At 41.9% G+C, this 27,688-nt stretch overlaps 1 protein-coding gene across 3 annotated transcripts in view; it reads right to left on the bottom strand.

Moving 5' to 3' along the window:
- The window catches only part of SLC25A43 (solute carrier family 25 member 43), a 44,151-nt gene extending 17,170 nt beyond the window's left edge, over window positions 1–26,981 (bottom strand). For 2 of the 3 annotated variants that reach the window (XM_081278332.1, XM_081278333.1), the window contains exons 1-3: window positions 26,683–26,981; window positions 19,588–19,829; window positions 16,912–17,084 (exon numbers count right to left, since the gene is read on the bottom strand). In XM_081278332.1, coding sequence (XP_081134458.1) covers window positions 16,912–17,084; window positions 19,588–19,829; window positions 26,683–26,957 — 690 coding nt within the window. In that variant the 5' untranslated portion in view covers window positions 26,958–26,981. Of the gene's footprint in view, window positions 1–16,911; window positions 17,085–19,587; window positions 19,830–25,233; window positions 25,272–26,682 lie in introns of all 3 variants that reach the window. The other variant, XM_081278334.1, reaches the window with a different exon arrangement.
- Window positions 26,982–27,688: the final 707 nt, after the last annotated feature.

The raw sequence follows: 27,688 nt of genomic DNA, 5'->3' as shown, positions 1-27,688 counted from the left end.
TTGGAGTAGACCAAGAGACAGAGCATCTGGCTTCTAGTCTGGCCCCTACTGCACAATAAATCGAGTTTTGAGTTAAGTTACTCTTCCTCTCAAGGTTTTAGGTTTTCATCTGTAAAATGAAATAATTAGCCTGGAAGATCTTAAGGTCTTTTTCAATTTGAAACTGATTTGGGGATTCTGGGCTTATAGGCCTTACAGTAATCACTGCTTTGAAGATCTAGGACTCAGAGAGCAAGAAAGAGTCCCATTTCGGTGATCACAGGTAACAAAAATAAAAAAGCCAAAAGGTTTGGTTTGAATCATTAAACTGAGTTTTAGCACTACTCTGAATGTAATTATAATTTGTTCCTCCAGTCTAGAGATTTTTATGGAAGAGAGGGGAGAGAGAGGCTAAGTAAAATATGGTCCTAGCCATCACTGATCCCACAGTATCCTAGGAAAATGGGACATGAAGCAACTTACTATAATACAAAACAGAATAAAATGTGCTAGTAACTAGCTATGTGGATCTTGGTCAAATTGCTTAGCCTGTTCTTAAGCCTCAGTTTCTTCAACTGTAACAGGCACATTAGCAGTCAATAAAGGTTGGTAGCTATTAATGGCAGTAGCATTATTATGGACTACATATGTAATATTTTGTATTATGTTATTGCATCTTAGTAAAATAGAACTATCTACAAAGTGTTGTGAAGAAAAAAATACAAATTTTAAAATTTATTTTCTAAGGATTCTGCATTACATTGTATAGATCTGTCATTTTTTAAAAAATATTTTTAGTTGTAGATGGACACAATGCTTTGTTTATTTAGTTTTATGTGGTGCTGGGGATTGAACCCAGTCCCTCACACATGCTAGGCAAGCGCTCTAAAACCAGCCCCTTGGTCTATCATTTTTATAATTCATGCATAAAATTATGTTAAATGCTTTTAAAATTCCAGTCTGTTCCTATCCTGAGCATTTTATACATTCATTCAGCAAACCATTCAATGAGTACTGGAAATGTGTCAGCTTTTGGTTAAGGCACTAGAGATACAGAAATTATCTCTGTTTCCTGGTTGCCATCTCTGAGCTGGTTTTCTCCACCATACCCTTCTGCTATGATGCTCTGCCTTACCTCATGCCCAGAGCTATGGAGTCAGCCAACCATGGACTGAACCTCTAAAACCATGAGCCAAAATAAAATTTTCCTCCTTAGGAAAGGGAGACAGAGAGAGACAGAGACAGAAATTAATAAGACCTAGTACTTAGAGTACTCAGCCATGTTAGTTAGCTTTTTGTTGCTGTAACAAAATACTTGAGCTAATCAACTTAGAAAGAGGAAAAAGTTGTATTTCACATCGGAGTTTTGGAAGTTTTGGTCATGGCTGTTTGGCCCTATTGCTTTGGAGCCTGAAGCAAGGTCACATCATGGTGGGGAGTGCACAGCAGAACAAAGCCACTCACCTTATAACCAAGAAGCAAAAGATAGAGGAAAAGACTGGGATCCCACAGTCCTTTTAAAGAGCATACCCCCAGTGACCTGAATACCTCCCACCAGGATCCACCTCCTAATGGTTCCATCATTTCCCAGTAGCACTATGCTGAGGGACCAAGCCTTCAACACATGGTCCTTCAGAGATATTCCAGATCCAAACTATAGCAACAGCCTACTGGGAAAAACAGCCATGCAAGTCAGACATGATTAAAATACACCTGTGAAAGAGTTGTCCATATTCACTGTGTCTAATCTTTCTATTCTCATTCTCTCTTTTATTAGGGGTGGGGTGGGTACCAGAGATTGAACTCAGGGGCACTTGACCACTGAACCACATCCCCAGCCCTATTTTGAAGCTGGCTTTGAATTTGTGATCCTCCTGCCTCAACCTTCCTAGCTGCTGGGATTATAGGCAAGTGCTACTGCACCCAGCCCATTCTCTCTTGAATATTTTCCAGTCAGGCTTTTGCCCCACACCACTCAATAGAAAACTCTTCTTTTTTTTTAAATTTTTTTTCTTTTTTTTTTTATTGGTTGTTCACAACATTACAAAGCTCTTGACATATCATATTTCATACATTAGATTGAAGTGGGTTATGAACCCCCAATTTGAAAACTCTCTTCTTATGATATCCAGTATAACCTTTATGTCTCTAAATCCAACAACCAATTCGGAGTCCTCATCTTATCTGGCCATCAACTGCTGACCACTCCCTCCTTCTTGATTGCCTTCACTTGGCTTCCTGGACACCACACTTTCCTGGTTTTCTTTCTACCTTACTGCTCTTTCTCAGTCTTCTTTGCTAGTTTTCCTCTTACTCTGACATCTAAATGTTGGCGTATATTTGGGCTGAGGCCCTACTCTGTCTCTTGGCTTTAAATACCATATGTGTGATTTTTTTTTTCTTTTGGTACTGGGGATTGAACCCAGGGACTCTACCATTGAGCCACATCCCCAATGCTTTTTATTTATTTTTATTTTTTTTAAATTTTGAGATAGGGTCTTGCTAAGTTTCTCAGAGCCTTGCTAAATTGCTGAGACTGGCATTGAACTCAGGGTCCTCCTGCCTCAGCCTCCTGAGCTGCTGGGATTACAGGCATGTGCTGCCATGCCCAGTGCTAAGATTCACTTTTATTTTTATTTATTTTTTAAAAATCTATTTTTAAATTTTAGGTGGACATAATATCTTTATTTTTATGTGGTACTGAGAATCAAACCCAGGTTCTCATGCATTCTAGGTAAGCACTCTACCACTGAGCCACAACCACAGCCCCTAGGATTCACTTTTAAAGGCTTCTATACACATTGAGTTTTATTCAAAACTTTTCTCCAGAGTCATGTCAGTTTGTAAACATCAAAGCCACAATAACCTACTTTGATGGTTGAAATGTTTTAGTTCAGGAGTAAAGAATATGTTTTTTTTTGAAAAATGCTTACATTAAATAATACAATTATTATTTTTAATTTCTTTTGGTGGTGGTGTTGGGGATTGAACCCAGGGCCTCATGCATGTGAGGTAAGCAGTCTACCAATTGAGCTAAATTCCCAGCCCCAATTATTATTTTTAAAAAGAATATTCTGCTGTCATGTATAACTAAATAGAACAGATAAGAAAAAAAGAACTTTAAGAAGTAGAAATAAAGTCAGGCACAGTAGTGTATACCCGTAGCCCCAGCTATTTGGGAGGCTGAAGCAAAAGGATCACTTGAATACAGGAGTATGAGGCCAGCCTGGGCAACATAGCAAGACCCTATTCTGAAGGGGATGTGGGGAGAGGCAGGCAGGCAGAGACAGACAAAAGAAAGGAAAAACAAAATTAAGTCTGCTAGCTGGAGCAAAGAGGAGGTCAGAACCTTTCAATTTGTCATTTGGAAGTGATCTTTATCTTCTGTAGATGTGCAAGATTCAGCCTGAAGACAAAGCTGTCTACTTTCAAAACCATCTGAGATGTATATATGTGGAAGGCAGTTGTGATAGGCTTGAATCTCTTGGCAAATCCCCAATAATCAAACAAAAAAAGCCAATTGAATTGGAGCAAAAAGACCCTTCTATCCTGTGAGCCTCATGACCCATATTTCTCTTGGCATAGCCATGACCCAACTAGATGTCATTCTACAGCTGGAAAGTCCCTAGTCTGCAGTGGGGATATTCACACAAGTGGCTTTAGGCTGCTGCCCTTCCAGCACAGCATGCTTATGAGATTATTTCCAGTCCCTCCAGAGTGAATGTCTTCCATTTCAGCAGCAGGCCAGAGTGATGATTAGCTGATCACTAAGCCTGCCATCACCACGGGGGGAGTGGGCAAATGATGGCAGGTTAGTATTCTGCTTGGGCAGAGAAAAGAAACAGTAGGTTCCTGTGTGGCCACTGGGGTAGAGGTTGGGGAAGTCTAAAGGGCCCACCCGGAAAGCAAGTTAGATGCAGATGAACAGAACACGCTGCAGCTGAGGCCCAGGATGAGGCAGCCCCAGGCAGAACAGTCATGCCAACTTTTAGAAGATTCAACTTTGAGAGTCTCATCTTGACTGAGGGCAAGAATGTGTAGGACCAGTAAAGAAAAAGATTTGGAAGATGACAGTTTTTAGAAGCCTGGGAATATCCAGATATACTCAGGACTTGTGTATGGTGGCCTCTCAGTAAATGTCTATTAAACTAACCAAACAAAATAAAACGAATTCTCTTACCATCCCTGCTCATCATTAGCTATAGAAAGAGGACCTACTGAGGTTTTATGATCTTGGCTCATGTGTGGGTTTAGAGTAAACACAGGAAATAAACACACCTGGACTGGCTTTTATAGTTCGAATCAGGCCTTCCATGCTATGCATAGATTCCGAAGAGATGCTGCAAGCACATAAAAATACCATTGATTATGTGCCTGGCTCTGGATCTGCAATAACCAAATTCAATCTTTTCTGTATGTATATGAGGTAGGCACACTTCTCACTCCCATGTTTTACAAATGAGAAAGATTAGGCTAAGAGAAATTGTGTGGCTCACCGAAGTTCATGCAAGAGTAAGGGGCAGGCTGGGATCCAGAGTCCACACTGTGACCCATTGAGCTTGTGTGTCCATTAGAGCCTTATTGTGAACACAGCCATTAAAAACAAATAATTGGCAGGTATGTGGAAAAAAGGACATGAAATTGGTGCTTCATTTCCAAAGCTGGCTGGAAGCCAGTGCAAGAGTCAATAAACTTCAATCTCCCTATCCTCCTTAGAGCAGGGGCTTTCTATGCATGCTCATGGCTAGAAGCGGGGCTTAGCTGGTTGACAACAGGCATTTTTTTTGGACCCTTTTTCTTTTGGGGGGGGTACCAGGGATTAAACTCAGAGGCATTCAACCACTGAGCCGCATTCTCAGCCCCATTTTATATTTTATTTAGAGACAGGGTCTCACTGAGTTGCTTAGCACTTCACTATTGCTGAGGCTGGCTTTGAACTCATGATTCTCCTGTCTCAGCTTTCTGAGCCCCTGGGACTACAGGCATGCACCACTGCACCCAGCTGAACCCTTTCTTTCACTTTCCCCTACCACTGTCTTCACTTCCACTGGGGGGGGGGGAGGGGAGGGAGATGGGCGGAAGCTCCTATCTTAGCTGCTGTTACTGTTAAGGTAGAGCGCAAGGAAGCCTGCCTAGCACAGGTGGTCATTTTGACTTCCAGGCCTTTATCCCTTCAAAGGAGTAAGTCAGCTGGAACCAGGGGAAAAGGGCAGAATGATTTTATATTTAGTGGAATTAGGAAGGCTCCTCCTTACTCCCTCCTTGCCAGCTCCCTAGGGACAGTCTTGTTTCCATGATCAACAACTACCATCCCTGAAGTATTTAGGGCACTGTATACCTTTTGGAAAAACAAAGGGGGAGAGTTTTCCTTTTCCTTCACTTTAACAATGAGGTTTAAAAAAGCTACCTTGCCTAAGGAATATCCAGGTATCCACCTGGATTGGAAAAGCATCCTTTTTCTACGATAGCGAAGGCAGTGCCACTTACTTAGGCAGAAGTTAGTCCTCAAAGGGAACAGACCTCGAAGCAAGATGACAGCGAGGGATTAATTGAAAATGCAACAAAGGTAAGGTTCCCATCCTCTCTCACTACCCTTAGAGATCAGCCCTCAGCAGTGTTTGTACTTCCACACAGGTAAGTCGGCTCTGTTAGGAAAACAGAGGTCTGATCCTACTGAGAATAGGTACTATGCCAACCAAGAGAGGTTGCAGGAGGCAGAAACCCTGAAAATCTGTTAACATGTCTTAGTAAGGGTGATGATAACAATTTTCTCTCCTCTCTTGGGGCTTTGTCCCTGCTCCCCCAAGGGCTCAGAGAGCCAGTGGGGCTCTCTTCCCAACCCTTCAGAACAACCATGGTCAGTTTATGACTGGCCAAAGGGTCTGTGGCTGTTGAATGATCTATGCCTGTGGCTCATTGTTCCTCATTACGATCTGATCTGATGGCTTCAAGTCAAAGCTGCCAATTTGGCCAGCATTCTGTTGCCAGGCTGCCAGGGACTAAAGCAAGCCCTAGGACAGCCCCATTTTCCTAAGATTTTCTTTCTTTCACTTGAGTTAACCATTTCCTGGCCAAAGTCAGGCCAATGTTATGGTCTGAAGGTTTGTGTTTCCTCCAAATTCTATGTTGAAATCCTGACCCCCCCCCCCATGTGATGATATTAGGAGGTGGGGTTGCTGGGAGATGAGTAAGGCATCAGGGCTCCACCCTTCTGAATGGGATTAGTACCCTTACAAAAGAGGGCCCAAGGGGTGGCTTTGCCTCTTCTATCATGTGAGGACACAGAGAGAAGTATACCCCCTGCCACCTCCCCCGCCAGAACAAGGAAATAAGCCCTCACCAGACGCCAAATCTGCCTTGACCTTGGACTTCCCAGCCTCCAGAGTTGTGAGAAGTTAGATTTCTGTTGTTTATAAGCTACCTAGCTTGTGGTATTTTTAAAATAGCAGCCTGAAGGGATTAAAACAAGGCCCCTGCCTGTCAGCTTCTGAGCTTGCATGGTATTATTTTTCTCAGCTTCTCTTGCATGGAGGATTTGAGCTCCCAGTTCTCAAGATGTGTCTTCCCTCTCTCTCATCCCTTACTCCCACACTAAGGGCAGGGGAACTAAAGTAAAAATTAATCAATTACCTAACGTCTAGGAACAAGTCCCTGGATTCCTGGTCGACAAAGGAAGGACCTAAGGAAGGAGAGACCCAGGTTCAAATTCCAGCTCCACCACTTACCAGCCATGTGATTTTGGGGCAAGTGACTTACCCTTTCTTGCCTCACTTCTTCATCTATAAAATAGGAATGATAATGGCACTTATTTTGTAGGGGTTACAGAAGATCAAATGCGTTAAGAAACTGCTTGTACAAATTAAATGACCAATATGGTAGTTAATATTATATCGCTACAATTTCTTAATCTCAGGGGAGGCATTCCTGTCATTATCTCCCCTGACATAGCTTGTCCCCATGCTTATACCCCTGACAAAAGCTTCTCCACCAAAGAAGAGCACAGATTTCCATACATTCATTTAGATCTGGTCACATTTACTGAAAGCAATCAACTAACAAATATAAATTTGATGATGCTATAATTTTCCAAGAAATTCTAGGCATCACACATAGCAGTGAGAGGCTAGATGGAGAGAGAATATAAATCAAAATGGTGTGAAGTTTTTTGTCCTGTGTCCTTTCAACAAATTTACCTGCCTTGAATTGTTATCAGCTATTTGCTATAGGCTGCACAGAACCTGACTGCTAAGGTAGGAGATGGAAGATGTGCATTGTCATAATGAAGCACATAGGCAGTCTCAGGCAGGGGATAAGCAGAGGTTTCCTTGGGCTGACGAGGAGGCAGGCTTGGGTGTTCTTACCTTCGGCTAGGGTAGGTACAACCATGTGGACATGGGGCTTAGTCAGCAACAGCTAAGGTTGAATTTTATACTCGCAGCAAGATATTCTAAACTCACCCTAAACTTATTTTTTATTTTTATTTATTTTTTTGGTACCAGGGATTGAACCCAGGGGCATTTAACCACTGAGCCACATCCCCAACCCTTTTTTTATATTTCTAAATTTAGAGACAGGGGGTCACTGAGTTGCTTAGGGCCTCAATAAGTTGCTGAGGCTGGCTTTGAACTTGCAATCCTCCTGTCTCAGCCTTCCAAGCCGCTGGGATTACAGGTTTGCACTACCACGCCTGACTTAAACTTAATTTTTTTTAACAAGTATCAAGTGCCTGCCATGTGAAACTATGTGTTGTGGGGATATATAAATGTGTAAGACATACTTCCCATAGACAACAGCTTGCAATTTAGAGAAAATAAGGAACACAAAAGAATGTAATATAAGGAAGCATGTGACCTGGGCCATAAGGGAGCTCTACAGGTTGACTATCCCTTATCTGTAATGCTTGGGACTAGAAGTGTTTCAGGCTTTGGATTCTGGAATATTTACATATATGTAACGATATCTTGGGGATGAGATTCAAGTATAAACATGAAATTCATTTATGTTTCATGTATATCTTATTTGCACAATATGAAAGTAATTTTATGCAATATTTTTAGTGTGCCTGCATTTTTGCTGCAGCCCTTTATATAAGATCAGGTGTGGAAATTTCCATGAGGATGTCCTGTCTATGCTTAAAAAGTTTCGGATTTTGAAGTATTCTGATTTCAGATTAGGGATGCTCAACTTGTAGCAAGAATGAGCTAAGGCCATTGAGAAGAGGGAGACTACTTCTGCTGGGGAAGTGAGTGATGACATCAGGAGGTGGGTGTGACAGTGAAGAGACAGCAGAGCAATCAATGGTGCTGAGATGGGAAGAAGTGGGGGCATGGAGAGAAATGCTAGGGAAAAGAAACTGGCTGCATTAGAGGTCACATACAGGCTCACAGCATCAACTAAAAGGAGTTATTCAACCATAAATCTTTTGGAACCAAATAACTGTGCTCTTGTGTGTGGTGTGGGGGAGTCCATGAAAACCCGGAATCCACAGTTATAGATGGAGCATACTGTTTGTTAACTCAGCCTCTTGCCCCAGAATCCCTACCCTCGTAGTCTGGAGCAGCTGCCCTGTGATTCTACTTCCATCCAAATTAGATAGCTGTTTTAGGAAAAATCAATATATTTATCAAACAAACACGTTAGATCCTGTGACAGTAGGTCAGGAGAGACAGCCCTCACTGAGGCAAACTCAGAAGAGCCTTTAAGTAGACAGTAGAGATGCTGAAGCACAAGGAGCCATGTGAACAAAGGCAGGGTGATTGAAATGTAGAACACACTTAGTCTTCAGGGCTTGGGTGAGGGGGACTAAAAAGATCACTTGGGTGAAAATGGAGGCTTGAGTAGAGCAGAGGTCATTAAAAGGCATGTTTTGTTTAGCTCAGTCAGTACTTAATTGTTATTTGTAACACTGAAAAACTGAGAGACTTACATAAAAATCTGGATTTTCAGCACCCTTGAAAACTAGGCCTGCATTTTGAAATGGCAGCCATCCTTTGGAGAGGAGGGGCTTGTAGCTTGCCTACAGCCTCCACTGGCTCATTTCATTCCTTTCTGCTAAACATATTTAAATGCTAATCACATTTTGTGAGCCCCGTGAAATTGAGCTCTCCAAAATGCTTTCAAATGCCATGATGGCTCGAAGCACAGGATTATTCTTTAGGGCTGAGTGTGTGTTCTCTGGGTTACTCCACATGCTCTTTTCCATGTTACTTCTGAGTTCCTACAGACATTTGATTTTGCAACTCCTGATACAACAGGCCTCTGTGTGATGAGGATGGCAAAGTTGGTAAGGGAACATGCCAGGCCAAGGGGCTCAGCCTTTATTCTTTAGGGCAATAAAGAAGGACCAACACAGGCAGATCTTAAGAAAATTTGTCTGGCAGAAGCCCATGGGCCAGGCTGGAGGGGAATGAAATGAATATTGATCTTGGAGACAAGCTACCTGAGCTTATATCCAGTTCAGTTACTGGCTGGTATACCAGCAGGCTGCAGAACCTTTCAGTGCCTCAGTCTTCTCATTCATAAAATGGGCTCAATAACAACAGTGCCCACCTCATAAAACTGTAAGGATTAAATGAGATAATGAACATAAAGCACTTAGGACACTGCCTTTTATATCATAGTGTTTGATGTTTATGATCATTTTTAGAATGAATCCTGGAGACCAATTAGAAGATTGCTGTAATAGTATAGATGTGAGCTGATAAGGTTCTAGATTGGGGCAGGGGGCAAGAACAATAAGAGACCTGTATGGGAGAGTTAGGAATGAAGAAGTAACTGGGCTTAAGGATGACTAGGTTGGCAGAAAGATGGTCAAACCTAACTTCTGGATTTCCAGCCTGCCTAACTGGGACAATGATCGTATTGAAATGGAAAACTCTGGAAAAAAAAAAAAGAAATGGAAAACTCTGGGAGGAAAGTTTTTGGGGACAGAGAGGTCAGTTTGATACATGTTAAATTAGAGGTGATGGTGGTGACATGATGGCTAAATGCTAATGTCTGGCACAGTGTGAGAACTATGGTATCAGGGCTCAGGAAGGAGGTCAGGCTGAAGATAGAGACTGGAGCATGAGAAGCAACCATGTCCAATCCAGCAAGGGCAGCTCAAGGTGGAAACCACCTCACCTAGATATGGAAGCTCTATTTGAGCAGGCTGGGGCCTCTGTTTATTCACTGACCATGTGTGTTCTGCTCAGTCAGCTGTGCCACTCGGATACTACCTTTGTCCTTCATCTTATGTGCTTTTAGTTCAAATGCTGACCTGGCCCAATGCTGCTTACCTTGTGAGCTGTGGTGATGGGGTCAAAGTCCACTGGGGTATAAAGCAACAGGCTGACACTTGGTTTTATGTTTGATGAAATGGAGACACCTAATACCGGCAACAGGGGAGGGTATTGGGCAGAGTTGTGCGTGGACCATGCTTAGGCCTGCTGTCTCCTTCCTGATTCTTTCAGAAGGCCTATTAGGCTCTGAGGCTCCTGCTTTCTCAGCTGCTTCCTGGAGGTTCAGGGCAGTGTTCCTCCACCTGTCTACTTCTCCATATGCACCTGTCCCCAGAACCATATTCTGGTGACTCCCTGGTCCTTTTTAGGAGCCCATAGATTAATTATATAAATTAATCTTTGACAATATTTCCCCCTCCCTACTTGTTTTCTCAATACACTAAGTGCTGCCAGTCTCTTCTGGCCCAGATCTGGGCCAGCTGTGGGAGATACAGACAAAAGGGATGTACCTTGAAGAGCTTGGACTATAATGTACAGAAATTTGGAGAAGGGGATTTCAGGCAGGGTGGTACACTAGGTGGAGGCATCTCAATTCATTTGTGCACAGGGTTGACCCACCCCCTCCCATCAAAAACATTCTATCAAAACATGCACATGCATAATTTATTTACCTCTCCATTCTCTAGCATGCCAGACAGGAGCCAAGGTAAGAAAAAGGGGGAAAAAAGGAAAAAAATGAGTGTAAGCATGGTGAAGGAAGGGCTCAGGTGGTTAAACAAGACTTCTGATTACTGTCATTAATGTTCAAAAGAGTTCCAACCTGATGTGGCATTAAATGGGTAGATTGTGTGTGTGTGTGTGTGTGTGTGTGTGTATCTGGATAAAAGCATATTAGGAAAATGAGACATTCAGACAAAGGGGCTAGTCATCGTGGGGGATGAGAAAAATTCCCTGTCCAGTTGCTGGTCCACCAGACACCTGCTACTGATTTGCTTGGTGCCGGGCAGTGCAATGGGGAAGGCACTGGAATGCAAATGTTACCATTAACATGGTTTCAGTTCACAGCAGCCTGGTTGTCCTGCAAAGGTCCCTTATTACAAATTCTGCTGGCAAACACTGCCTGCTCCAGTGAGGCAGATAGTTCTTAAAGTTCTCTCTTCTTGGTGAATTTGGATTTTGTGGTTTGTCTGTCGTCATTATGAGGATAAGGATAATAATTGGACAGAGATCCCTGAGATACTGGCTCTCGTACCCTCAGGTGGTGCTCAGATAATTTCCATTTACTGCAGCGACACCTAATGGCCAGAGAAAGAAATGCCATGTTTGCATTTAAAAGCAGCCTGTGGTTTTGTTTGGGGTGTTATTTTTTTTTTTAAATATAGTATGGACAAGGTATTATTATATTTATTAACCCATGAAAAGTAACAGTTTGAGGGGCTTGGGCTGTAGCTCAGTGGTAAAGTTCCTGCTTTGCATGTGTGAGGCACTGGGTTTGATCCTCAGCACCACATAGAAATAAATAAAGATACTGTGTGTTCATCTACAACAACAACAATAACAACAACAAAAAAAAATTAAAAAAAAATAAAAGTGGGCTGAGGATGTGGCTCAAGTGGTAACATGATCGCCTGGCATGCGTGCCCGGGGCGCTGGGTTCGATCCTCAGCACCACATAAAAATAAAATAAAGATGTTGTGTCCACCAAAAACTGAAAAATAAATATTAAAAAATTCTGTCTCTCTCTCCTCTCTCTCCTCTCTCTCTCTTTCTTAAAAAAAAGAAAAGTAACAGTTTGACTGCAACACTAAGAATTTGATTTCTATAACCTTACATGATATGATATTCATAATTAGCTGCTGATCCTATTTTGTGAAGCAGCACAATTATCTCTTTGGATTTTTAATTTTTACAACTATCATAATTTTGCATTTATTAGAAAGCTTTTATTGAAGCTCTTTGTATGCATTATCTAGAAGGTTCCCATAAAAGGGAAAAGATAATCAGGATTGCCCTCAAATAATCTACTTCTGGTGTATCTTACCCCAGTTCTTGGCAGATTGTTGTGGTCAATATGTATCCTAGTATAGAACACATTCTTGGCTACATTCTCCCAGATGAAGTCACTATTCTAGCTCCCAGTAAGAGAAAGGAAAGCTAAAGGTTTATGGAGAAGACTGAAACCCCTCAGCTCCACATTTAGATGTCAGTGAACTTCATCTGAAACCTTTCTCACAACAAGTCCTAATCCCCACCACTCCCCGAGTCTCAAGGCCTTGTTTTTGGACAGGACTGCTAGGGGAAGGAAGCTGAGCTCACCAACTTTTAACTATGCATAAGGAATACTAAATTATAAGAGGTGGCAGAAAGTGCTGGAGAGATGCCCTTGGCAGTGAAAGAAATTCTTAGGGCCAGGATTTTGTGGTACTGGGGACTGAATCCACGAATGTACTATCTCTGAGTTACAGCACCAGTCCTTTTTTAAAATTTTATTTTGAGACAGGTTCTCATTAACTTGTCGAGGTTGGCCTTGAACTTGTGATCCCTCTACCTCAGCTTTCAGAGTAGTTGGGATTATAGGTATGCAACAACACTCCTGGCAGGGCCAGGATTTTTTAAAAAATGAGTAAATGCTTGTAGTATATCATACCTCATTCCCAACTTATTGCTTCTCATTTTATGTTTCTTTTTGTTTGTTTGCTGCTGGGGGTTAGGGCTCATCCATGCGGAGTACTTTGCCACTGAGCTACATCCTCAGCTCTCAGCTTTTGTTTTTCTTTTTCTTCCTTCCATCCATCCTCCCCCTCTCTCTCTCTCTCTCTCTCTCTCTCTCTTTCTTTTTTTGTAACAGGGATTGAACCCAGGGTAACTTCATCACTGAGTGATATCACCAGTTCTTTTTCTTTATTTTTATTTTGAGATGGGGTTTCGCTGTGTTGCTTAGGACCTTGTGAAGTTGCTGAGGCTGGCCTTGAACTTGGAATCCTCCTGCCTCAGCCTTCAAGTCACCGAGATTATGGGTGTGTACCAGCATGCCTGGCAACATTTTTTTTTCTTTTTAAAGAAGGTATCTTTTTTAGAAAAAGCATAAATACCATCTGAAGAAAATACCTTTTCAAGGGTTGAAACATATGAAATTGCCATTTGAATATGTCAAAATGTGGGATGCTGGCAATTTCATATGGTTCAATCTAAAAAAAGAAAGCTAAAGGATATATTATATTCCTGAAGAAGATAGAAAGTTTGACATAATTTATTCCATGTTTATAGTTTAATATAAATAAAGTTCTAAGCACAAGGTAATTCTAAAGTTTATCAGGAAGAGCAAATCACTGAGAGTAATCAAGGAAGTGTTTTAAAAAGTGCAATGAAGATAAAAGCCATTTTAAAGCTATAGTAATTGAAATAGCATGGTACTGGCACAAGAACAGACTGACAGATCAACGGAACAGAATATACAGCCCAGAGATAGAGACCCTAGAATATTTCTAAACATTTAGCATGCGGCAAAAGTCAAATTACAAAGTAAAAGTTATTTAAAAAATGGTGCTTATGGGGCTGAGGATATAGCTTAGCTGTTATAGTGCTTGCCTCACATGCACAAGGCCCTGGGTTCAATCCCCATCGCCACACACACACAAAAAGGTGAACTAAGAGTTAGATGACTGCCTCATATCATGCCCCAGGTAAATTCTAAATGCATTCAAATGTTAAGTGTGAAAACTATGACAAAACATATTTAAAGAACATATAAAGCCAAGCTCAGTGTCTCACGCCTGTAATCTCAGCAGCTCTGAAGGCTGAGGCAAGAAGATTGCAAGTTTGAGCTCAACCTCAGCAATGTAGCAAGGCCCTAAGCAACTCCGCAAGACCCTCCCTCAAAAACAAAAACAAAAACAAAAACAAAAAACAATCAAACAAAAAAAACAGCTGGGGATGTAGCTCAGTGGTAAAGTGCCCCTGGGTTCAATCCCCAGTACCAAAAACCAAACACCAAAAAAATCAACATATAAGTGAATAATTATTCATAAGATTAGTATGAAGTAGACCCTTTAAGCAGAAAAGCAAAGTTAGAAACAAAACAGTAATAAAAATACATACAACAAAACAGCAACCCAGGGCTGGGGATATGGCTCTAGTGGTAGTGTGCTCGTCTAGCGTGCATGAGGCACTGGGTTCGATTCTCAGCACCACATAAAAAATAAAATAAAATAAAGATATTGTGTCTACCTAAAACTAAGAAAAAAAACCTCAGAAACCCATAAATAGAATTAGAAGCCAAATGTAAAACTGGGAAAATATGTGCACTGTGTGACAAAAGGTTAATACCTTTAATATATAAATATTTCTATCAATCAATAGAAAAATCTGTGTGTCCTAGAAAAATAGGCAAAGGACACAAAGAGAAAATTTATAAAGAAATACAAAGGGCCAAATGATATATGGAAAATGTGCAACCTTACTTAGAAACAATAAGATACCATTTTTTAGCTACATGATTTAAAAAGTAACAATAATATAGGTTGAGAATTTAGAAGATGAACCACTTTCCCTTACTGCTGGTATAAGTGTAAACTTACAAGTTTCTGCAGAGTAAATTTCATTAAGAGCCTTAGAATAATTTATATCTTGTGTCTTGTTCATTAATTTCTAGGAATGTATCCTAAGAGTACTATCACAGGTCTGAAAAAAACATAAGGGTTTTCACTGCAATGTTATTATACTTTAGAATTTGAAAAAATTACTCTTAAAAAATGAGAAACTATTAAATATTTTCTGGCACATCAATTTGGTGGAATATTATACGATAATTAAATACTTAACAGCCTGGAGCAAAGCCCATTATATAATAAGTGAAAAAAGCAGGAAATTCATTTTTATTTACCATCAGGACACAATTCTATAAAAAGAAATAATCTTACATATATTTACATATATACTTATATTTATACATACATACATATACATAAGAGAAAAACTCTTCATCATTATAATCCATGGAGTGATGGGATGGGTAATTTCTATTTTTATTTATTTATTTTGAGATCAGATCTCATTATGTTGCTCCAGCTTCTCTCACATCTGTGAGCTCAACTGATTCTTCTGCTTCAGCCTCCCAAGTAGCTGGGAACTACAGGTATGCCACCATGCCCACCTATGGATAATTTATTGTGGTTTTTTTGTACTTTTATATATTCCTCCAATTCCCTATATCCTATATGCATTACTTTTTTGTGGCCAAACATATATAGCATAAAATTAACCATGTTAACCATTTTAAGTATGTGTATATAACTTTTAAAATTAGAAACAATGCTATTAATAAATAAGTATGCACTAAGCAGCCTCTCAATTTGCACCCACACTACATTTATAACAATGTGACTATTATTTATCTGGTCAGGGACAGGAAAGAAACATAACCCAGACAGATGAGAAGTGTCATAGACTGAAGTGGCAGAAATGAGTATGATCATGTGTGTTTGTCCAAAGGCAGCTTTGATAGATAAGTACCTTCAGGCTTTTTAGTGCTGAGGTAAGCAATGGCCCAGATCAGCAGAGAATACTACAAAGTAGAAGCAGGAAGTGGGGAGGGGCACTGAGCAAGCAGGCGGACAAGTCAGTCACATGGAAAAATGAATGACTGAGACTAATAATTTAAAATTGCAAGTTGAGTGCAGTGGCTCATGCCTATAATCCCAGCAATTCTGGAGGAGGACTGCAAGTTAGAGGCCAACCTCTGAAACTTAGCAGTGGGGTATATGGTTATGGAACAGAATAAAGTAATTAGCTCTGTCTCAAAATAAAATAAAAATAAAAAGGGCTAAGGATGTAGCTCAGAGGTAAAGCACCCCTGGGTTCAATTCCCAGTAACAAAAAAAATTGCATTCAACTGACCCCAAATTCATTTTTATACAGCTCTTCAGGAATATATCAATTATATAAATCAGGAATTGTCCAGAAGAGGTAAAGAAGGGAGACAAGCAAGCCAATGGAGGTGTAATTTTAAGGGAGAGATCTAGATTAAAGGAATATGCAAAGCCTCAATCGTGCTTGGATTGGGAGCCTGCTCCTATTATGCACATGTGGCTATACTTCCCCAGCCTTATTTGCACCAGTCTGATTTTTCTTTGATCAAAACTGGCTCATTCTAGGATAAACCAATTATTCAGTTTGAAAGCTCTGCTACTAGGGTTGCCTCTATGATCTATAGAAAAAAATGCAAGTTTCCCCAGGTAACAATTAGGACAATGCATGGTCAATCCCACTAAGATGTGGCCTATCTTATCCATTAGTCCTGCAGTTAGTCCTCAGTGAGGGCGTCAGGGACTAGTGGATCCTTGCTGGCTAGAATTGTTGGCTTATTTGTCCTAGGCAGTCAATTCACTGAGGCAAGGTGCACTGATGAAGCACCTATACTACTATGTGAATCTTGGAGGAAGGAGAACCACAATGATGTATCCAGGAGGAGAGGACTGAAAGGGGCCTTATTTGGAAGCTTCATAAAAGACTGAGAACAGAGTATGGTATCAGGTGGCAGCTTGGGCTCAGGCCGAACAGCCCTGAGGTTAGCAGCAGAAATGCCACAGAGTTGGGGTTTGCATAGTATTTGCACAAGCAGTCATGAGCTCCTCGGAAGCCTGGCATTACTTAGGGCTGGTATTCTTTGCTGTTTTTGTTATCCACCCACAAACACTTCAAGGCATCATCTCACCTGCATCTTTCTCTTCACGGTGTCAAAGGGAAAGGAGAGGGTCTGGGTCACAGCAGCAGCCAGACAGACAGTGGTAAAGTTCTGCAGCAGAGAGAACTGGTCTCGGGGTCTGTTCCAGATTTTCTCCAGGTTCATGTAAACAAGAAGGGAGCCTGCGGAGAATGGAAGAGCACCTGCAAAGCAACAAGAGGCTGCTGTCTGGAGAAAACAAAGTTTAGGAGTGGGGTATATGGTTATGGAACAGAATAAAGTAATTAGCTCTATATGGATTGAACAGTCTGTTAAAACCATATATAAATGCTTTTAACATACATGCATGCGCACACGCACACACACACACACACACACACACACACACACAATTTTTGTACCAGGGATTGAACCCAGGGGCACTTAAAGACTGAGCCACATCCCCAGACCTTTTTATATTTTATTTAGAGACAGGGTCTCACTGAGTTGCTTAGGACCTTGCTAAGTTGCTAAGCCTGGCTTTGGACTTGCAATCCTGCCTCAGTCTTCTGAGCTGCTTAGATTACAGGCATGTGTCACCATGCTCAGCTGACTTCTATATTTTGATAGGCGTTGTATCATTCATCAAAATGTATCAAATAGTTCATTATAGGTGAAGGTTTGTGTGCACTTTACTATATATAAATTCAACATAAATAGAAATGTAAATATTGAACTTGAGTTAATGATATACATTTGCAGTGTTCAGGGATGAAGGATCAAGTGCACTGGTGTTCAAAAGTTACATTGAAATTGTCAATAAAAAGATAAGGGATGGGGTTGTGGCTCAGAGATAGAACGCTCGCCTAGCATGCTCGCCTAGCATGTGTGAGGCACTGGGTTCGATCCTCAGGGCCACATAGAAATAAAATAAAAATATTAAAAAAAAAGATGAGCTGAAGATTAGGATGGATAGATATGTGATAAAGCAAGAATGTTAAGTGAGCTGGGTATGATGGCACACACCTGTCATCCCATCTATTTGGGAGGCCAAGGCAGGAGGAACAAAAGTTTGAGGCCAACCTGGGCAACTTAGTGAGACCCTGTCTTAAAATTAAAAATAAAAAGGACTGGGGGCATAGCTCAGTGTCAGAGTGCCCTTGGGCTGAATACCCAGTACTGCAAACAAAAACAACCCCCCCCATAACAAAACAAAAACAACGAACTCCCACCTCCACCCTGGCAAAATGATAACTGTACCATCTAAATGGTAGATATATGGTGTTTATAAGTCTTCTAACTTTTCTGGAAGTCTCAAATAAAATGTTGGGAAAAAATCACTCCCATAAAAGGAAAGTTAGTGGGCAGCACTTAATTACATTTTGGAGCTTAGAAGGGACTGGTCTCTAGCGAAGAAAGTATTTTGTGAAAACTGTATTTGGAGAGGATATCTGACCTTGCTTTTGAGAATGACACAGTTTTATCAGGGCCCAGTGGGCACGCTACCTTGTGAGGCATCCTCACCTTTCTAGTAACTAAGATGGTGAGCCACTAACACAGTAGGTGGCCCTCTTACAAACTTCCAGAAACTGGGCGACATCTTTGGCTTACAGAGGGACTAAATTTCTCCCACAAAATGAGATTTAAAAGAGGAGATAACACAAGTGGGATTGCTTATCTTTAGACCAGGTAATATTTATTTAATGAACATATTAAAAATGAATCACCAACCTCCCTTTTACCTTTATTCAGAAAAATTTGGAGAGTTCATGGTATGTGCTGGGCCCTATGCCAGGTGCTGGGAATACAAGGGTGCAGGCCAATTCCTGGAGATAGTTATCATCGAGGGCAAAAGATCCCAGAAAGGGCCAGGGTTGTGGCTCAGTGGTAGAGCACATGCCTAGCATGTGTGAGGCACTGAGTTCGATCCCTGGTGCCACATTAAAAATAAAAACAAATAAAATAAAGGTATTGTGTCCATCTACAACTAAAAATAAAAAAAGATCCCAGAAAAACTAATAAGGGTATGGTCCCTGATATGCATCATAATAGGGGCCTATACAAGATGCTTTAGGTACACAAGGATTGAAAGGATTCAGTTTGACTGGGAGAATGAGGAAGGACTCGACAGAAGAGAGATCTTTTAAACTTGGTCTGGAGGAATGGGTAGGAGTTCATTAGGCATAAAGAGAGTGGAAAGGCAGTTCAGGCTGAGGGAATGGCATGTATGAAGGAATAGTATTTCTGGGAAACACAAGTCCTGTATGGTTGCACATGAGTGCAGGTGGAGGCATGGCACCGGATGGGATAAGGTGGACTAGATTGGCAGGGGCAGGTCTGAAGAATTTGAAATGCCATAAGGAGTTTGAGTTTTCCTCCTTAGCTCAGAAGAGGCCAAGGAAGGCTTTTAAAAAGGGCAGGTGGTGAAACAAATGCATTTGAAAAGATCATGCTGCCCAGCAGCAATGTTGAGGTCTGCTTTTCTACCAGTATAGCTGAACCACTTGTATTCTGTGCTCCTCTCTTCCATGGAATGTGACTGGCCAAAGTTTAGGAATGGGGTATATGGTTATGGAACAGAATAAAATAATTGGCTTTATGTGGATTGAATTCATATGAACTTGACCTTGGTGAAACTTATTTTACTGGTTATAAAGGTATGTAAAACATTCACATATGCCAGAGAACATAGTCTTTTCTTGAACAAGGTGAAATGTTCCATCTTACCTAAAACAGCGAGGGAAACCCCTCGATAAAGGGCCAGGAACCCTTCCTGTTGATAAATAGTAGAAAAAGCATGGAAGATTCCCTTGTAAGTCGGTTCCAGCATGTTCTGCACAATCAACCGGGTTTTGATGAGGTCTGTAGGATATGTCACAATGGTGGAGACTATGCCTGCGAGACTCCCAGCTACAATGGAGCTCTGCTGGGAAATATGGCCTGAGTCATCTGTGAACAGCCCAACAAACCTGGGAGAAAATAGGGAAAATCCCAAAAGAATCAGATATGGATTGTGTTTACACTACTTCTCGAAATAAGTGCTTTATAAAGTGGTAATTTCTACTATTAGAATTGATGAATAATGTATTTAAATCCTATATTTTTTATTCTAATTTGTTACATATGACAGCAGAATGCATTACAATTCATATTACACATATGGAGCACAATTTTTCGTATCTCTGGCTGTATATAAAGTATTTTCACACTATTTGTGTCTTCATACATGTACTTAGGGTAATGATATCCATTTCATTCCACCAAGCCCCTTCCCTTCCCCTTAAATCCTATATTTTTATAATGCTAGTTAGCAATAAAGAAAAGATACCTAACCCTTTTATTTATTTCTACCATAAATTCTTCCCACTTCATTTCAAGCAGTTTCCCCCCTCTGCTTTTTTGCGGGGGAGTACCAAGGATTGAACTCAGGGGCTCTCAACCACTGAGTCACATCTCCAGCCCTATTTTAAATTTTATTTAGAGACAGGGTCTCATTGAGATGCTTAGCACCTAGCTAAGTTGCTGAGGCTGACTTTGAACTCTCAATCCTCCTGTCTCAGCCTCCTGAGCCACTGGGATTACAGGTGTACGCCACCCTGCCCTGCTGCAGTTTCCCCTTTTATCTGCATATCTGTCAAGTCTAGCTTGCCTGTGAGGTATAAACGCACAGAAGTACTTGGCAAATACTAAATTGGAATGCACTCTTTCAGTCCTGTTAAAACTTAAAAGGAATAGAATTTCTTGAAATGACGACTTTCAGCATCCCAGAAATTGAGTTTTGAAAATATAGTTTTAGTAATGTTAAAGTTTTGTAGGAGGTCATGGATTTGGATTGAGCACCTATACTGGGCCTAACAGACCTGATACAGAGTTTAACCATAGTAACTGAGCTTTCGCTGCAGAAGGTCCTATAGCCAGTTAGTTAACTTATTAGGCTATAAATAATTAGCCTTAAGCTGTAACCAACTGATTAGTTGATTGACTAGGCTGTAGCTAATTAAGTTGTTTTCTAGGCATTCATTCTACTGTACTATAAATAGTGTCTGACCACACTACTGTTTGGAGTTTGCCAAGCCTGCTTGATTCTGGGAGCTGTTTGATATGTGAATTTTGTATTTGTTTTGTTCAGATAAGCTCTACTGACTTTAATTGATCTAAGGAATTTTCCTCTTAACAATAATTATAAAAGAAGATGCTCTGTCTCAGTAGTTACCAGAAAAATGACACATAAAACAATGGCAAGATACCATTTATCACCAAGAAGATTAGCAAAGGTCAAAAAAGTCTGATAATGTGAAATGATGGTGGGAATTGGCTTTCAAATTTGGAAATAAGTCTCACCCATTGCTGGGAGAAATAGAAATTTGGCCACTTTGCAGTATCTATCGAAACTGGAGAAACATCTATCTTTATTCCATTAATTCCATTTGTAAGTGTACATTCTAGAGAAACCCTTGCAAGACATACTACAGTAGTATTTATAAATATGAAAAGCTCATGCAAACTAAACTTCCATAGGTAAGGAGATGGATAAATTGTGGCACTATCATACCATAGATATTAAATAACCATTAAGATGAATGAGCTTGGAACTATTTGTCAATATAGATAAATCATAAAAGAATAATGTTCAATGAAAAAAAAAGCAAGCTGCAGTGATATATAGTGTATGATAACCATCTATTTAATTTAGAAACCCTTACAGCAATGCCTTATACTATTCATGAATAAATATATATGAAGAAGTATGAAAATAAACCTCTGGGAAAGAGGAGAAGCAATGGGACTGGAAATGAGAATGAAGAATTCAGCTTTTTCTGTTACATCTTTTTGTATCTGAAAAAGAAATGTGGCTGCCCAATGCAGTGACCCATACCTGTAGCCACTCAGGGGGCTGAAGTGGGAGGATCACTTGAGGCCATTCAGTTTGAGTGTTTGGTAGACTATTCTCTTTATCTTTCTGCAGTTTTACAATTTAGTTAAAATGTATTTGGGTGGAGTTTTCCAAAGGCAAAACATAAAGCTTCTCTGTTACAATTCTTCTAAGCAGGGCATCCCCAGTCACAAGGGCCTATCCTGGCAGAAATCATTACAAGAGGACTTTTCATCTGCTCCCTGGCCAGGAAGCAAAGGGATTTTACTCTTTGCTGATGAGAACAAAATACTAAAGGGCTTGAAGTCAGAAAAAAATAATAATTTCTGCCAGATAGTGGAAATAGGGAGGGAGATAGTGAAGGTTTGAAATATAAGTGAACACAGCTAGGCTAACATAAATGTTTTATTTATTTATTTAAAATGAGAGCATCCCCAGTACTTTGGCTTTCAAACCTCTAGCGAAGAGGTTATTTCTTGCTCCTTCAGCTGTCAGCAGGCCCGGGCCCTGTGCATGATGAGTGACTGTTAAAGTGAAACCATCTTAAAAGGTTCTAGGCTAGCATCTCTGCTCCTAGGAAACATTCATTGATTAAACACATCTCTTCTGAGCTGTAGGAAAATCTTCATTTTGTTAACCTGCCTTAACTGTCAATTGAAACAATCCTTTGAGTAAACCAACTATTTTTTTGGAGGGGGAGTACTGAAATCAAATGCAAGAGTGCTTTATCACTAAGTTACATCCATCCCCAGCCCTTTTTGACACAGGGTCTCAAAAGTTGCCCAGGTTGGCCTCAAATGTTCAATCCTCCTGCCTCAGCCTCCCAAGTAGCTGGGATTGCAGGTGTGTGCCAGAGCACCCAGTGAGTTAACCAACTACTTTTTAATAATGCATGTAACTAAAGCTGGCATTCACCAATATACTATTTGCCTCATTCTTACTGTCTATATCCTTCCTCATTCCTCTCTCCCCTCTCCCTTGGCACTACTGTCAAGTTAGAGGGGTAGGGAAGATAGAGGAAGTGGAAATGCTTGACTGGATGTTGGCAGCAGCTGGAACAACCTAGAAGGTGGAGTATGAATAGCCAAAAGAAACATCATTCATTCTCATTGTCCCACCCTTATTCCCCATTCCACTTTGCCACATCTAGGACACTGATTAATTACACATTTGTTGAATATCCATAATGTGCCAGACACTGTGCTAGCTCTCAGCATAGATCATATATGAGAGCTGAACAAGCCTGATAAGGAAATGACTAATGGAACAACCAGTGGGAAACAGGCTCTTGGTCCTCTCGATGACTTGAACTAGAAGTAGAACCTTATCTTATATCAGTCTATTTTATAAAGTAGGGTCTTACTATTTTTTATATATTTATTTTAGTTGTAAATGGACCTTTATTTTATTTATATGCGGTACTGAGACTCGAACCCAGGGCCTCACACATGCTAGGCAAGTGCTCTACCACTGAGCCACAACCCCAGCCCCAAGTAGGGTCTTACTATTAAATATACAAAATTAAAAAGAAGAACCAAAGGTAACCCTTTCTTCTCAGACTCCTATCATCTGACATAGGGACAAAGAACACCAATCTCTCATTAGAATTGCTAAATCAAGACAAGCAACCCTGATTGGCCACCAATGACTTTATCCTGGTCCCTACATCTTAAATGCTTGTCTGATTGGCTGGGAATGTTGGGGTTCTCATTTCCGTTCTTCCTCCCACCCCCACACATACATACATGCACAGAAGCTTTTCCCCGGGAGTTTGGATAAGCTAGTGAACTGCAGTAACCCCTTCCTTTCAGCCAGCACAGACATTACACACACCTTGGATACGTGTGGTTAGAATGGCTAACACTTCAACCTAACACAGGCTAGCAGCAAATGTAGCCGAACACATGCTTATGGAGCAGTTGTTCAACAAGGAAATGGCATTGGTTCTAAACAATTTCAGAGCTGCAGGGACCCAAACCAAAGTTTAGATAGAAAAATAAAGTTGAGAGAGGTTCTTCTATTTGATGTATTTGTAAGCCATCCATTTTGTCATTGGTTTATGACAGGAACCTACCTACTGATAGACACTATCAAGTGGACTCTTTTGATCTTTAATTTGAGTAAGCAGATATTTCTGCTGTGAAATGGTGGACAGAGCCCTGGAGTGGCTTCAGGAGCCAGAGGACCTAGTTTTAAGTTCCAGCTGTGTCATTGTGTTTGCAGACAAGTGGCTTAAGCACTCTGTTTCCCTGAACATGCCAAATGTTTATGCTTTGTTCAAACTCATGAGCAGAAGCAGTGACATTATCCCATCCACCTGTTTTACAAATTTGTCATCAGGAAAAGAGCAGAAATTAGTCAGTATAATGATGAATCATGAATATCATCTTTAGGTAGGAAGGATGACATTGTGATTAATCAACCACTTTGCTTTCTGGCTATGCCTTGCCATTTATTGAAATACTTCTTTTTAGCTTCCAGAAAGAAAATAATCCTGTAGGAAGAAAGATATTAGCAAATCTAGCTCATGTAACCCTCTGTTCTCCCATGCATTGTTCTCTTCTACAGTCACTAGCCTATTTCAGGTGCCCTCAGTTGCCATGTGGACTAGAGCAACAGGTTCCTAACTGGTCCTGCCACCCTAACCTTCCTCCTTTCTAGTCATCCTACCATGCTACCATATGACAATCATTCTACATGAACTGCTTTAATCACAACACTGCCTCCCCCACCCTGCAAAAGAATTTCCCACAGCTAACCTTGCATACCAAGTTGAATCTAAATTCCTTAATCTGATCCTCCAAGATCATATCCCAACCTGCCTTTCCTGCTGCATTTCCAGTCATGCTGCATGCCTTCCCGCCTCTGGCCTTTGCTGACATTACCTGCAGTTCTTTCTCCCGATCTTTACCTCAAGGCCAAACTCAAATCTTTTTTCCTCGTCTGTGAAATCTTTATACCTTCTTTGTTTCTTCCCTTATCCAAAGTGCACATTTCTATAGCACTTTATCCTCAACAGTCACATGCTACTTCATATGTTATGGTTAGAGATGCACCTACTAGTCTACTGGTCTTATTCTTATATTACTCTGTAAGCTCTTGGAGGCAGAGATCATCCCCTCCCATCCTTGCATTGTTCCCAGCATTATGCACACAGTGAGTACTTCATGTACCCTAACTAAATTAATGTCAAATAAATTTGGAGAGAGGGGTGGGGAAGGGAGAGTGAGGCGGCAAGATGTAATAGAAAGAGTATGAGAAATGGAGTCAGAGAGCCCCGTGGTAGCACTCAACTCTGTCACTGATGTAGTATACCAGTCTGAGTGAGTCCAATTCTGCATCTGTCAAATGGACATAATTCTTCCTGTCTAAAGACCTTACAGGGCAGGAGACAGGAGTTGTAGAAATGTAATGATACACACACACACACATACACACACACACACACACACACACACACACACAGTGATTAGCAGAAAAGCCACAATACTTGAACCTGCCTTTTGAAATTCTGCTTCCAGTTCCGTGGTACACATTTCTATCCCACGCAAAGGAAGATTTCCATATCACTTTGTGGAAAAAGGGTGAGGTGAGGAGAAATTCAATTATTAAAACCTAGAAGAGATTATTTACAGACTGCAGGCAGATGTTGCTGAGGGCAAGGGGGGCTGTGGAGGGAATACAGCCTTGACAGAAATGCCACACAATCCTACCCATGATCCTCTCCTCAGAGAAGGAGAAGGGAATGCTCCTCCCAGACAGAAATAAAATGAATGCCAGCTGAGAGGACTCTGTGAGAAAGATTTTGTTTGACATGTCAGGTGAGCCTTCCAAGTGACAGCATCAAGGCAATAATCTTTTGACTGTTAGCCACCAAGGCTAAACTATGAGGTCAAGGCTCACCAGCTTTTGAGACTGGAGTTGTAGCTCAGTGGTAGGGGCTTGCCTAGCATGCATGAGGCTCTGGGTTTGAACCCCAGTGCTGCAAACAAACAAAAAAATCACAAACAAATAAAGACTTATCTGCTCTCTGGGCTATGTGCTGTTTGTCTAATTCAGAGACAAGGCCAGTGCCCACTGAATAAGAACACAAGGAGTATCCTTCCAAATACAGAAACTGCTCCCTTTCCTAGAATGCCATTGCTTCTAGTTTTCTTTTAGGCTGCTTCTCCAGTTTCAAGACAAATATCTCTAAGCCCCGAGGAAGCTTTTGGGCTCGTTCCACATGTGCATATCTAGATTTTTTCCTAAGGAGTAGCTATGGATACAGGAGAAGATGCAAAAGCCCAAAGAACAAGGCCAGTGGGCAAAGGGGTGAGGTGAAGCATTAGGCCCAGGGGACCCTTCACAGCTTAGGGGCAGGGAAGCTGCAGCCTTCATTGGGGTCTAAAGTCAAGCTTGCATTAATCTGGGTTTGGGGCTGGGGATGAGAGTGGGCAGGAATCTTTGGCTTTTGTGAGGTGAGGAACCAGTCCCTCCCACCCAACTGAGACCTTTTCTCTTGGGCATTGGCCACACAGACCCATTTACACACACACACCTTCAAGAGGGTCTCTCTCCTAAGCCAGCCAAAGCAAAAATTTCCAAGTCGTTGAATTGATGGGAACGGTCAGGAGTCATCTTTGGAGAACTCATTCCTTTACCCCAAATCTCCATTCCACCTCCTCACCCCTTTCACCCGGGGAAAACTCCCAGGGCCTGGGCTGCGTGCCACAAAACTGCATCTTCCAGGGCAGGAATCCCTGGAAGTGAACAACTTAGGGACTGGGCTTTGGGGCTCCAGGTGTGGCCTTGTGGCCTAACTGCTCCGAGAGTCCCCATGTGATGTGGAAGGGGTCAGGCCCCACTATAGGGCCCGACCTCAGACAGTAAGGTGGCGGTGAGCCGCTGCACGGCACCCGGGCCCAGTCCCGGCCTCCCTGCCCCGCCCGCGCCGACCCAGCTCTTACTTGCGGTAGGCGGCGAGCTGCACAGCGCTGTAGGGGAAGAGGCGCAGGCATGCCACCCCATTCCCCTTCCACAGGGCTCGGGGCCCCTCGGCCCGCCACACCCGGCGCCCTATGGCCCATGGTCCCTGGGCGTGGCCTCGTGCGACGCCGACCTGGGCCAGCACGGTGGCGAGCTCCAGGGGCGCTGTGAGGCTGAGACTGAGCGTCCCCGCCAGCCCCGCACACAGTAGCCGCTGACTGCCGGTCAGCCGGCCGTCCCGCCTCCACGTAGCCATCGAGCCCGGCCCGGCCCGGCCTGGCCCGGGAGACCGCGTGGCTCGGGCCTGGGGTTCGTGGGCCACCAGCAAAGGGGGCGGGCCAGGCCCCGCCCGGCGTGGGGCGGACCCGTGGGAGGAACTGAAACACCGTCCAAGCCTGAGCCTGCCTTGGGGCTAGAGGTGGGGTCGAGGGCCAGCTGACCCAGGGTGAGGCCTCCTGGTTGAATGGCATGCGGGCTCTACAGTTGTCATGACTCGGTTTTCAGTTGAGAACAGTCAGTCTATTTTCTCAAGGCCTAGCCAGCTAGAAATTTTTGTTTCCTAAGTGTTCAGAGATTCCTCTGCCCCTCTTCAGGTTTGCCCCTTTTCTCAAGCCTCCTAGACCTCTTCTTCCCCCTGCTGTTTCCTCTTTCTCCTTTTCTCTCCAATCTTTTTTTTTTTTCCCTGCCCCAATAAAAAGCCCAGAACATTACGCAGTGTAGAATGGACAAACCAGTAATAACCATGGCCACTACCTATCAGACACTTGCCAAGTCCTGGACTTTACAAATATCATCTTAATGAATCCTCAAAACAGCCCTTAGTAGGTATGACCTAAGGCTGTAGGGTTGGTGGTTAGAACCTGGAATCTGGATCCTGCCTTAGAATCTTGACTGCAAATTGCCAGCTGTGTGACCTTGGGGAAGTTATTGAATCTCACTGTGCCTCAGTTGCTTTATCTGTGATGTGAAGATTATGGTCTCTTTTTC

This window comes from Spermophilus citellus, assembly GCF_964194105.1.
Source record: "Spermophilus citellus genome assembly, chromosome: X".
In the NCBI taxonomy this organism is placed as follows: domain Eukaryota; kingdom Metazoa; phylum Chordata; class Mammalia; order Rodentia; family Sciuridae; genus Spermophilus; species Spermophilus citellus.
Note: the sequence above shows the minus strand (reverse complement) of the source record. Positions and strands in the feature narration are given on the sequence as shown.